This window comes from Pieris rapae, chromosome 8, assembly GCF_905147795.1.
Source record: "Pieris rapae chromosome 8, ilPieRapa1.1, whole genome shotgun sequence".
NCBI lineage: Eukaryota > Metazoa > Arthropoda > Insecta > Lepidoptera > Pieridae > Pieris > Pieris rapae.
The window spans coordinates 8,296,581-8,309,325 of record NC_059516.1 but is presented as its reverse complement, the minus strand read 5'-3'; the positions used below and the strand labels follow the sequence as shown (position 1 = coordinate 8,309,325).

Below are 12,745 nucleotides of genomic sequence, written 5' to 3'. Positions count from 1 at the left end.
AAAAGAGCTATTAGATTAAAAACACAATGAAAATGAAAAAGATGTAGGCTCTTGGTGAGTGGCTTCAAGATAACTTCAAGATTTTCAGCTAAGTATTGGGAAAAAGGTAATTTAAGTAAATATAATAGTAATAAAATATATGGATTGGTGTCGACTGGATGAAAAAATACGTTGTCTTTTTCGTATACACTGTTGACTGTAAATACTCTGACAATTAACATTCGGAGAAATGTCAATCGCCATAAATTTGAGTACTACACAAATATCAATAGATTTGTCATAAATGTCAATTATCACTGGAGTCTGGAAATAACTAATCCCTCAAAAGCTTGACTAAACGTAACCTCAAAGTTATTTATATAAATCTTGAAATATCTCATTACAAGCTTTTAGATTTTTAAAGAATTTAAATAATATGGCTGCAGAAATTCAAAAGAAATTGCAAAAGGAACTCGAAGTGTTTAACAGTCTTCAAAAAGAATATCAAAAGGCAGTTTCGCAAAAGCAGCAATTAGATGGTCAATTAAATGAAAACAAAGCTGTGAAAGAAGAATTAATGCTATTAAAGAAAGATTCTGAGGTATATAAACTAATTGGGCCTGTATTAGTTAAACAAGAATTGGAAGACGCAAGACAGAACGTAGCTAAACGAATGGAATACATAAGCAAAGAAATAAAAAGAACAGATGTTCACATCTCCGCATTAGAGAACAAGCAAGAGGCAATCCAAGAAAATGTTAATAAGCTTAGAAATAATCTTGGCAATTTAAAAATTGCAGCTTAAACATGTTAAAATAAACTTGAATTATATTATAACTATTTATGCTGTTATTCTCACATCATTATTTACCTAATTTGGAGTTTCTTCTTAAACATTTTCTTTCTTAAATATGTTATGTATTTTATATTAGCATGTGAAGTAGGTACTTTTCTAAAAAATGTTTTAAGTCATCAAAATCTAAATTTGCCGTTTATTTTTTGTTATATGAACCCTTGGTCTGAGTCAAAATAAGGGGAGGGAGGGGTACCCAAGAAAAATGATCATATAAAACCAGTAACTAAACTGATCAATTCCTCTAATGATAATGAAACATATACAAAAAGGTATTTAATAAATTAATGCAACTTAAAGAAATTACATTATATTTTCTGGTACAATTTATACCATTATTTAGTCTAAAATTAATGTTAATAATTTAAATAAAACATTTAGTAATAAATTTATTTGTTTTATTTTTTACTGTTTTATAAATGCATTCAATGGCACAAGCTATAATGTCCTGTCATGTCTGATTACTTATCACATATTATAATACCTTTACATTACATCCTAAATTAAAGTACATATAAATAATATATTTAGTATAATAATGGCCAAATTTTATACTTATTTCATATATGAAGCTTAAAGATAAACTTTTTTCATAAATTAACAGTTTTTTAATAAACTTATTTGCTTTTTAAATATAAAATTTTCTCATGTATATTATCACACAATTTTCTCTAATACTATATATTTCTATATAAATATAATTCTTATCTATAATTGTTGTTCCCATATTACCAATTATGTTTGAGGTACTACATAATATTATGGTATCTTATACATAATATCTTTATTTAATGTACAAACTATGTTCTTATAATACTTATTAAATTACAGAAAAGGAATGGATTTCTTTGAGATATAAACTCGTAAAGCAAATATTATATGTCTAAGCATATATTGTATGACTTGTTGAAGTGAAATGATGAAATGTTGGTTCAGTAAAATATTATAAAAAACCCATTTTCAAATGCAAATTAAGTTCAACCAATAGAGAGATACAAATTAATATTTAAGTATAGCTAGAATTATATATTGTATATTCTTTAGATATAAAAAAACCTCTATTTCTCACTTAATTTTACTTTGTACACATGGTACGCTACAGAAAGGCATCTCCTGTTTCACAACAAAACGGCCACTCAACAAACTTTTCCCACACATTCTTCCAGAACATATGAAACAATTAGCGTGCCAATGCATGTTACCCCATGACACACCTTGTTGTTCTGGACCAATTACTCCACCACAGGCGCGGCATCTTTCGGCATAAAATTGATCATAGCAGGTCAAACAAATTGGCAATCCAGTTTTATCGTCTGGTACATATTTCTTCCCTCCCAAAGGGGCATCGCAGTGATAGCAGCAAAAGTGCTGTACATGAAAAGCCCGTCCTTCGGCAGCTGTGTAAGGTCTAGTAAATATCAATTCATCGCAACCGGCGCAGCGTGGTATCTCAAGAACGTTCGCCAAGTCTCTAGCACAATATATCTCTCCTTTGTAGTAAAAGTACACTAAATCTGCCAAGAGTTCACCACATTTGCAGCAAGTGAAGCATTGTGGATGCCAGATGGCTTCTTGTCCTGCCCGTTCCGCTTTCACTGCTACCTCACCCGCAAACATAGGCTTTTCACAACGCTGGCAAGGCACTCCTTCATTATATAGTTTCCTATTAAACTCAACTTCAGCTGGATTAAGTGACATATCAGCAAATTGAGTCATGATAGGATCAAGTTGCTCCATATAATTCCCAACCTGTATGGGTACATCTGAGTGCATTTCTGTGAAAGTACTAGGCATGATTCCAGGGTGTGTATTGTAATTAGGCAGTGGTGGAGGTGCATCTTCTTCTGAGTGGCTTCTGAGGTAATCCCTCAAAGGAGCCGTTTGCTGTGGCTCTACTTGGTTCAAAGGTTTCATGGTTGTAGAGTACTGAGGACTTATTTTTGTGGAACAAAGAGTACCACTATGTTCAGGTGTTGTTGGTTCTTGTTTCCAACTCCAAATTTCTCCATTTGGAGCAAAAATTGTTCCCTTTTGCAATCTACTATCAAGTAGTTTTGCTGTTCCCATTATATTGTTGTTTATTACTGACAAGTCTGGTATCATTTGAGCCCCCAGTGATTTTTGGGCAAACTCATTGACTTCCTCTTTGAATTGAGGATTTCTATTATATTCGTCTCTGAATAACTTGATTGGTTGCAAGTAGACATCATTTGTTACTGGCAAGTTAAGATCGCTTAGGTTCTTTAAAAGCTTATCATATACAGGGCCATGTTCAACAGCACTCTTAATTCTATCAGATTCAATTCTCATAATATGGAGTTTATCTTTGACAATTCGGCTAAGTATGGGGCTCGACTTATAATCTGGCAAATTGGCAGCACTAACAACATTACCTTGGGAATCCAATACAAGCTTTTTATCAGATGCATTTTTGGGAACAATATTATACTTGACACCCCTAGATATATTGGATATTTTTAGTGGCAGGGCATAAGATTTTGGTGCAGTATGTACTTTGCTATTTTCCACAGAACATATTTCGGCGCTTTGTAAGGGGCCGACCCTGACGACGTTACCCATACCCACCACATGATCCTTGATACGAGTTATATATTCCTGAAACAAAGAAATTTAATATTCACTTATGTACCATACATTATATTCATATATACACATATCTTATATCTTTAAACTAGCAATTCTTGTATATATATATATATATATAATTGGAATCTCGGGATCCGCTCCAACGATTTCCATGAAATTTATTACTCATATTAAAAATGTGTACAAAATGCAGAATGAAACGAAAATTTAATTAAAATAGTATATTATGGAGAATTTGTTAGACACCTGTAAGAAATTACTTGAAACTAATTCTATTACAACAAACCCAGTCAGAAAAATATGTGACTAGACTGAAATTACATCTACCTGGAAACTAAGCAGTAGGATTAGGAAACTCCTATTTTCAGTAAAATAACATACTATTATGATATTTCACCAAAATAATTACCTAATGCAAAATCTGTCCAACAATTTAAATGTATATGAAAATTCTGTTCAATCAGTACATACGGTATGTTCAGATTTCTCCTGATCACTTGCATGATGTCTAGCGGCTGTTGCAACATCGTGCGGTGGCAGTTGGGTCCGGAGTTGTGCACGACGCTTACGAGCAGCATCACTGCCGGACACAGGGGCGAGAGGTCCAAGGCACGACATGTATTCTGACACCTAAGCGATAACAATCATAGAGACATTAAGCCTACAAAAAAAGGAGCAAAATAATTATATTTTAATTTTCTACACAGCTAGTAAGTAATTCATGTTTTTGTAAGTAGGTACTATATTTGAGTACCTGCATTTATATACCCTTTTCCAAATATATGACAGTTTCACTAACACAAAATGTTTAGTTTACTTGAGGCGTTGTGTGCCTGTTGTATCAGGATATTAGATTCCTCTGGATTCATATAATAATCACCAAAAATTAAATGAAGCCTACAACTGCAAAAATTCACAGTGTAAGCTGAATGCTCAACCTCAGGGTTGAGCTTCAGATTCTTTAAAAAGGTGAGAATGCAAAACAATTGTTTGATTATTATTTATAGTGAAGTAATACATATATAATGCATATAAACGATAACAAATGAATTTATGATGAAATTAAATAATGTACATTCATACAATATTATCAAGATTCTGATATGTTATCTACTACTTATTGGAAATATCTATATATAATGAAATATTGATATATGAGAAAAATATTATAACAAACACAGGAATAACAGGTGTTAAGAATTCTTTTATTAAGCAATACATACCAATTCAGTTGAAGCGTTAGGAGGAACCCAGTCAAGTTTAACAGGCTTGTCTGTGACTCCACGAATTTTTATTAGAGGCACTGAAAAATCATAAAATATTTTGAACACTGCACATAGCTGTTTGTATATTGTAATAATAATACCATGTTACTTTAAATGATCATTTTTAGAGTTGAAACTCTTAGGTAAAACTATGTAGAGCATATTAATTATAACATAAAGGCTGCACACCCTTGCCTTACAATTGACATTAACCAATAAAGTAATCTAATAATCCTATAAATTACTATTATTCCATAGAACTTACAGGAAGCCTTCTTAGGTTTAGCTGTACCAAGAAGTTCAAACTGGGCCCAACCAGATAAATCATCATCTTGAACATCATGTACATCCTTACTACAGTGACAAGCTCTACACACTTTTCTCCAGAAATGAAGATCTAATCCTGGACAAGATGATCCTGAAAAATATAATTGTTTATCTTATATAAATATAATCTGATAATGAAAATGAGAGACAAGCATTGATAACAAAGCAAGCAGACATATTAAAGAACATAATTATTTAAAATCTAGCAAACTTAAATATAGGCGTGGCAAAATATATGGCTAATAACAAAATTCTACATAATATAAGGTTTCTAACAACTCAACATATTAAGGGTTATATAAAAATGCTATTTCCATATTATTGACTGAAGTTACTTACTAATCACTTAATTCCAGTAATCTAGACATATAAATTTAATGGTTAAATGTAAAAATTAAATGCATATTATCTTACACACTACCACAATATCACCCAAGAAGAGAGGAATTTATTTAGAATCAGTGTGAAACAAAATGTTTAATAATAACTACCACAAGAATTGCATGGAGCTCCAGCACCACTATCATGTCCTAATCTAGCTTTACTTAGTTTCTCTCTCTGGCTCTCAAGTTTGGATAACCAAGCTGGTGCTTCAGGCGTTTCCACACATGATTCACTCATCTAATAATAATAAAAAAATAGATAAGTGTATCGTCAGTATGCAAGCTAAATAGCAAACATAACTGAAAAGAATATACCGACTGTTCAATTAGGCTTCACCCTCAACCCTTTTCGATAAATGAACCGACAAATTGAATTATTGTATAATCGATAACATCAATAGTCCTGTTGATAGTGTTTTTATCACGATGCTTACGATATGTTTTTGGTTTTTGTAACACTCACTATTTCATTTACATTAAATATAAACTTTTGATTAAAAAAAAACATAAAACAACAAAAAGAAAAAATACAACACAAATAATAATAATATTTGTTTTAACTGAAAATAATGATACAAATGTGAAATTGTGGAATGATACAATACAATAGTGGCTATGGGATTCTCTATGCTATCAAGTATCACCTGTGGGAGGGAGAACATGTAAGACCACAGAACACTATAACTTTTAGCTTAAGTAAATTAGTTTAAGATTATGAAGTTGCACATAATGCAAATTGCGATTGCAGTTTGTAGTATGTACGCTGGTGTACCGAGGGGCCTTAATCAAGATGCTTTAACAGTTGCCCATAATATGTATTAAATAGAAATTCGAAAACGTTTAGTTTTCGACTTTCTACGTACACTCTTGTATGAAAATTACAGTTATAATAATATGTTTATGACTGATATTTTTAAAAACGACATTAATAAACAGATAACTCTCAATAATTTCTAATAGCAACTAGCACGATATTTTTTTAGTCTGGCAAATTACTAAATTCTTCAATATTTTTCATCTGGTAATTACATATTTATCTTTCAATGTGTTTTCTCGGGATGGATATGGATTCTACGCTTTTTATTTGTTAGATTAGTTTAAGTCAATCCAAAATATCGCAGATATCTAACAGGAAATATTTAATACAATAAAAGATATAATTTATATCTAAGCTCAAATTTAAGGTGAAGTTTTTGTTACACTCGACTTTGGTGTCCACTTTTAGTGAGTCATATTCTGGTTTTTATTTTTCATCATAAATTTATGTTCTTTCAGATGTCTTCTGGAAGACCTATTAAGTGTGTGGTCGTTGGTGATGGAACAGTGGGAAAGACCTGTATGTTAATATCTTACACGACCGACAGCTTTCCCGGAGAATATGTACCTACTGTGTAAGTCCACGAATATAAACATTTCACACAGTACAGCAGTTCTAAAATGTTTGAATTGCTGTTTTCGATTCTTATTATGTACAAAATTGAGGTAACATTACTCAACACACGACGTTTTTGTAGATTTGACAACTATTCAGCTCCTATGGTGGTGGATGGTGTTGCTGTGTCATTAGGGTTGTGGGATACTGCTGGTCAAGAAGACTATGATAGACTGCGCCCATTAAGTTACCCTCAGACAGATGTGTTTCTGATTTGTTTTAGTGTTACAAGGTATTATAGATTGTATATAATATTTTTGCTTATCATCTTTGTTTTGTTTATATATTTAATACTTCTATTTACTTCTACATATTTATATTGTTTATTAATATTTCATAACTCACATTATTTAAGTTCTTTTCAGTCAAGAAATTTTAAAGTAATTTGTTTTAGCTATTTGAGTATGTATTTGTTGAATATAATATATTACTTGATAAGCTATTTCAAAGTATGTCTTCTGTGGAGACCATATTTAATAAACACAATTAGCTTTACATTTATAAGTTTAAATTAGCTAACATTGGTTTATAAATATATTTTCTTATTACAGTCCATCATCATATGAGAATGTGACCTCAAAATGGTATCCAGAAATAAAACATCACTGTCCTGATGCCCCTATTATTTTGGTTGGTAAGTATTAACTATTTTTGTTAAGTTATTAACTTGCAGTAACACCCATTATACTTATACAACTATTCATTATTAGGTACAAAAATAGATTTAAGGGATGACCGTGAAACTTTGAGTTTGCTCTCAGAGCAAGGAATGTCACCATTGAAAAGAGAACAAGGGCAAAAGCTGGCAAATAAAATAAGAGCTGTAAAATATATGGAGTGTTCAGCATTGACTCAACGTGGGCTTAAGCAGGTAAACTTTAATTTGAAACTGATGAAAATTCAAATAAAAGTGGGGGTTCATCTTGGGTTATTTATTTTATTAAGTTACTTCATATTATTTAGTTGTAAAATTGACATTACAGCTGTTTTATACTGCTGACAAAAAGACAGTTATAGTTTGAAAAATTGGCATAATTTAATTTGGTTTATATGTAGTTATTTTTGTAACATTTCAGGTGTTTGACGAAGCAGTTCGTGCTGTTTTAAGACCAGAGCCTCAGAAAAGACATCAAAGGAAGTGTCTGATCATGTAAATATGATGCACAAAAAGGCAAAATAATGTCTCATTTATATGCAGGAATCTCAAGGTGACAGTAATAATGTGTTTCTATACCAATTTAAAAACATTAAGTAAAAACCTTGATTTACCAATATTACAATGGAAATTATGTAGATATGATTTTTTTTCTAATATTATGTGCCATACTGTTTCCAGGTTTTCTAAGTGATCATCACAATATGTACATCTTTAATACTTGTATACATATATGTATATATTCATTTCTGTCTTAAATAGATATGCCAAAGATTTATGACTAGGTATAAGTTTGATTTGTAACTTAATGTTAGATAACTGGACCCATGGTTGGAAACAAATTGTTACTGTGAATATTATTGAGTGACAATGTTATTTTTGTATAATTACTTATGAACCTCAATGATGATATTCAAAAGTTTTTGAAAAATATTCATGATATTATGTAATTTTTGAATAAGGACTGATAATAGATGCTAGTAAAATATTAATATTGTAAACAAACACAAATAGTAGCCTTTATTAGTTGCATTAATGATTTCTTTACATGTAATCAAAATCAGCAGCATTTAATAGCATTTTAAAGCTTTAAGTTTTGTGATTTAAAGGTGACACAAATTTTGGATATTTTATAAAAAAAGACTTACAACTGTTATACATCTTAAACTCCACTAAATATTGTGTACTGTGACAAATTAAAACCATCAATAATTTAAGTTTTTTTAAGATGTATAGATTGTAAAGTTTAAACATACATATATTTATTCTAGTATTTTTGTCTCATTTTCTCGAATTTTGTATTGAATTTATTCATATTGCCTCAGCAGGCAAATGATGTATTGTGTGTTTTATAGCGATTTATTAGGGTGAATATTTTTGTATGTAAGCTTAGGTTGAATAAGTGCGATAACTGCAACTCAACGATTATTGTTCTTTAGATATATTATAGATTGCTTTGTATTACAGGTGATGCTTCATAATAATATATTTGTATATAACCTCAATTATTTATATTGTAAGGACAAATGCGCAATCTAACGATATTATAAACTTGTGTAACTGCACTTTATAAATTATTGAATTTATCCATTGTTTTCTTGTACACTGCAAAATAAAAGCCACAAGCCAAATGTAATGATTGCAATGTGTTTAAAATTATTGAACTGATTTTTGGTATATATTTATTTATAACACATTGAAGAGTACATAAATCTTACACAGATGCAAATCAATTTAAATAATTATTAAGTGACAAATAGGCTGCAATATTGAAATACCTAATAGTTTATTGTCAGCCAAAATTTTAAATTACATGCACATGACTAATCCATATTAATTAAATTGCGGTTTATTACAGAACATTCAACAATTATATACGGTCATAGTTAAACATTTAAAATTTCAAATCGTTTTATGGAACAATTGCAATTACGTGCTAAACGTTTTAATGACGCATTGACTGACGACGTACTAATTTGGAGCATATTTCTATCAAGCTTTGCTTGTTCTTCAGTTCGCACAATAAAACATACGAACTTGGTACCTATGTATTGAAATTTTTTTATAAAAATTAAAGACTATTTGTGAGCATCGAAGTTCATACTTACCTACAACAAAGTTTATATAAACATAAAAATAGTAAATGCAACATTTTTACAAACAACACTGATAATGACAAATATTCACTTTGAGGAGTAACATGGAAGATATAAAGTATAGATAATTAATAGTAACAGCTTAACTGTTTAAAATTTAGATACTATAGTCTTTAACATTATACAAGTATGCCAATTATATATTAATGGAAATAAGCAATACATTGACCAATACTGTTAAGTAATGAGATCCTTATGCCAAATTTTAAACCATACAGGATATGATACACAATATTATGAATATATTTTTATATAATGATAGTTTAAACACTTTCTCATCTAATTTCTAGAGGAGAAATAATGGGTGTATTAATAATATCCCTAAACTATAAATTTAGTACCTGTGAATATTTAAATTTACTGTTACTATTGGAGAATGTATAAATATAAGTGTATATTTATTACAATGCTATGACAAGAGCAAAATTAATCTTATGGTATTTGTCTGTCATAATATGTACATTTAATGATAAGTTTTTTAAACAAAAAAATACATTCAACACATTTACATCTTACACATTGACAAATACAGTTAAAACATTTAAACATTAGGTTATTGAAGAATAAATATTATAATCTTATGTGATTATTATGAACAAAATAAAACCATTTATTTTGGCCACTGGATTAAATCAAATTAAAACAGATTAAATACAACTAGGGATTCAATGCAATTTTGTAATACCTACATTATACAGAACTTTAAAAGCACACATATAAAAATGCCCAATTCCTACCAACTTGTAGGTATTGAATAAAAGTAAGTTCCTATATCATGTGTTCTGGCAGGAATAAAAACTATTTATCAATTGGATTAAGGTTTGACCTCTGGCCATAAAATTAAGAAATTTCAGTGCCAGATGATGAAGGCAAATATTCATCTTCCTCATATCACATGGCTCTGTATGGTCCTTGAGATTTCAAGTATTGAATAACTAAAGAGGGACCAGAGGAAACAACTTCAGGCGGAATTGATGTCAATGGACAATTCTCAATACTCATAATTTGCAAACTAACACATAAAGCCAGTTCAAATGGCAAATTACACAAATTTGGATTATCATTTAAATACAATGATTCAAGATTCTCTAGAGTGCCAATTTCCTCAGGCAAATACTGCAAATTATTTTCACCAACACTCAAGAAAGTAAGGTTTACCAAGTGACCAATAGATCTAGGTAAAGTTGTTAATTGGTTAGACTGAACTATCAACTTTTGCAAATCATGTAAGAATCCAATTTCATTTGGTAATACTTCTAATTTGTTCTCCTCCAAATCAAGTACTCTTAGCTTTCTCAAATTTCCAATACTAGGTGGAACTCTCCTTAAAAGATTATTTGATAAAATTAAAACTTCTAAATTTTGAAGACATTGTATATCATCAGGTAATTTTGTGAGATGGTTAGTGCCCAAATTTAATTCCACCATATTCAACCAAGTCCCAATATCAAGGGGAAGGGAGGTTAAAAGATTTTCTTTCATATTTAATTTAGTTAAATTTTTGGCCCTTGAAAATATACCATATGGTATTTTATCAATTTGATTGTGTTCTAAATTAATAGAAAAAACATTTGTAAACTGAGCTGGGCCACCAGAGGGATAACTGGCAAAGGAGTTTCTTGATAGAGTGATATTAGTAAGTTCAGTCAAGCTGCATAAAAGTCCATCAGGCAGTTGTGAAATAGAATTTCCTTCTACATTAAATTCATCCATGTGTACACAATTGCTCAAAGTTGATGGAATTGAGGTAAGTCTATTATATCTTAGGCCAAGACGGGTTAAGGATTGTAAATTACCAATTGTTTCTGGAATATCCAATAACTCATTGTGCTGCAAGTCTAATGTGCTCAGGTTTATACAATTACCAATCTCTTTAGGTAAATGTTCCAGATGATTATGTGAAACATCAAAAGTAACTAAATTGACCAAATTGCCAATTCCTGATGACAATTCCTTTATTTTATTTTCTCGTAAGCTTAGCATGGTTAAATTAATCAAATTTTCAATACCATCTCCAACAACTTTAATTCTGTTAAATCTTAAGAATAATGTTGTCAATGATGTCAATTTGTAGACTACCTCTGGAATATCATTTAATTTATTGTGCCTTAAATCAAGAACTTTTAATGATCGTAAGTTAGCAAGAGAATCAGGCAGACTTGTCAATGAGTTTTCATTTAATGCTAGTGTTTGTAAATTAGTCAAGCAGCCAAATTCTGCAGGCAATGCAACTAACTTGTTACCATATAAATAAAACTCAATCAGATGAGTCAAATCTCTAACATTGGGTGGTAAAGAGGTAATAGATGATTTACTGAGATCTAGCCTTTTAAGGCCTTCATCACGACATCTTACAAATTCTTTAATTACATCTAAATCAGCTTGAATCGGTTTGTTTTTCTTGGCTGTTGGCTTGGGTTTATTTGATTCAGGGTGCTTCACTGTTACAACTTTTGGGCGGGCTCCTTCTGTACTCGGTACGGACATTTTTTTATCTCTCATTGCGTGATACTTTTCTCTGGGGCTGACTGTGCTAATGGTGTCCAATGCTTCTGAATTCTCTCTCGATGAATTGTCAAGATTCATTCCGCACTTGTATTTTGCCACTGACACTGGACTGCTTTACTTCATAATGAAATGCGTATACCACAAATTAATAATAATTGATATCAAATTCCTAATTGCTATTGGGAATTTAAAAAAATCCTTCGTTCAAATTTAAGATATCCGCCGACAATAAAATGAAAATTCGCAAGATCGATTTTTTCCTCAAGATTGTCTAAATAATGAATTTTGCTGAATTATATTAAAACCAATAACTTGATTAAGCTGCGATTAAGACGTAATAGTATTTTTAGGAATTAAGCCAAGAGAGCCTTTACAAGAGAACTTCTTAAATTTATTGCAAAACGCAAATAAAAATACGTGAATCTTGAGACTTGAATTGCCATTTGCAAACTACACCACAGAATATACTTTCAGCTTAGTATAGTAGAGATTAGGCAAAGAAGCACAATTCACCTCTTCTTGATCTGTAGAGACAATAATTAAGCTCGTCTGACTATTTATTCTATGTATATGTTATATT

At 30.5% G+C, this 12,745-nt stretch overlaps 4 protein-coding genes across 5 annotated transcripts; 2 read left to right on the top strand and 2 right to left on the bottom strand.

Moving 5' to 3' along the window:
- The first annotated feature begins 283 nt into the window (after positions 1 to 283).
- On the top strand, positions 284 to 1,220 carry LOC110992093 (probable prefoldin subunit 6). The gene has a single exon (XM_022257764.2). The coding sequence runs from the start codon at positions 416 to 418 to the stop codon at positions 782 to 784; it is 369 nt and encodes a 122-aa protein (XP_022113456.1). The 5' UTR covers positions 284 to 415; the 3' UTR covers positions 785 to 1,220.
- On the bottom strand, positions 1,217 to 6,004 carry LOC110992092 (testin). 2 transcript variants are annotated; one of them, XM_022257762.2, is made up of 6 exons: positions 5,734 to 6,004; positions 5,523 to 5,652; positions 4,970 to 5,122; positions 4,663 to 4,742; positions 3,911 to 4,069; positions 1,217 to 3,448 (listed from the first exon to the last, which is right to left on the bottom strand). In XM_022257762.2, the coding sequence occupies exons 2-6, from the start codon at positions 5,650 to 5,652 to the stop codon at positions 1,898 to 1,900; spliced, it is 2,073 nt and encodes a 690-aa protein (XP_022113454.1). In that variant the 5' UTR covers positions 5,734 to 6,004; the 3' UTR covers positions 1,217 to 1,897. The 2 variants fall into 2 exon arrangements, with proteins under 2 accessions (XP_022113454.1, XP_022113455.1); XM_022257763.2 differs by lacking the exons at positions 4,663 to 4,742; positions 4,970 to 5,122; positions 5,523 to 5,652; positions 5,734 to 6,004 and adding an exon at positions 4,194 to 4,426.
- Positions 6,005 to 6,438: 434 nt separating this feature from the next.
- LOC110992139 (ras-related C3 botulinum toxin substrate 1) lies at positions 6,439 to 9,087 on the top strand. The gene is made up of 6 exons (XM_022257831.2): positions 6,439 to 6,598; positions 6,690 to 6,805; positions 6,929 to 7,078; positions 7,398 to 7,480; positions 7,557 to 7,717; positions 7,923 to 9,087. The coding sequence occupies exons 2-6, from the start codon at positions 6,690 to 6,692 to the stop codon at positions 7,998 to 8,000; spliced, it is 588 nt and encodes a 195-aa protein (XP_022113523.1). The 5' UTR covers positions 6,439 to 6,598; the 3' UTR covers positions 8,001 to 9,087.
- LOC110992138 (leucine-rich repeat protein soc-2 homolog) lies at positions 8,435 to 12,674 on the bottom strand. The gene has a single exon (XM_022257830.2). It carries the CDS (start codon positions 12,241 to 12,243, stop codon positions 10,549 to 10,551), a length of 1,695 nt encoding a protein of 564 aa, XP_022113522.1. The 5' UTR covers positions 12,244 to 12,674; the 3' UTR covers positions 8,435 to 10,548.
- Between the last annotated feature and the right edge of the window lie 71 nt (positions 12,675 to 12,745).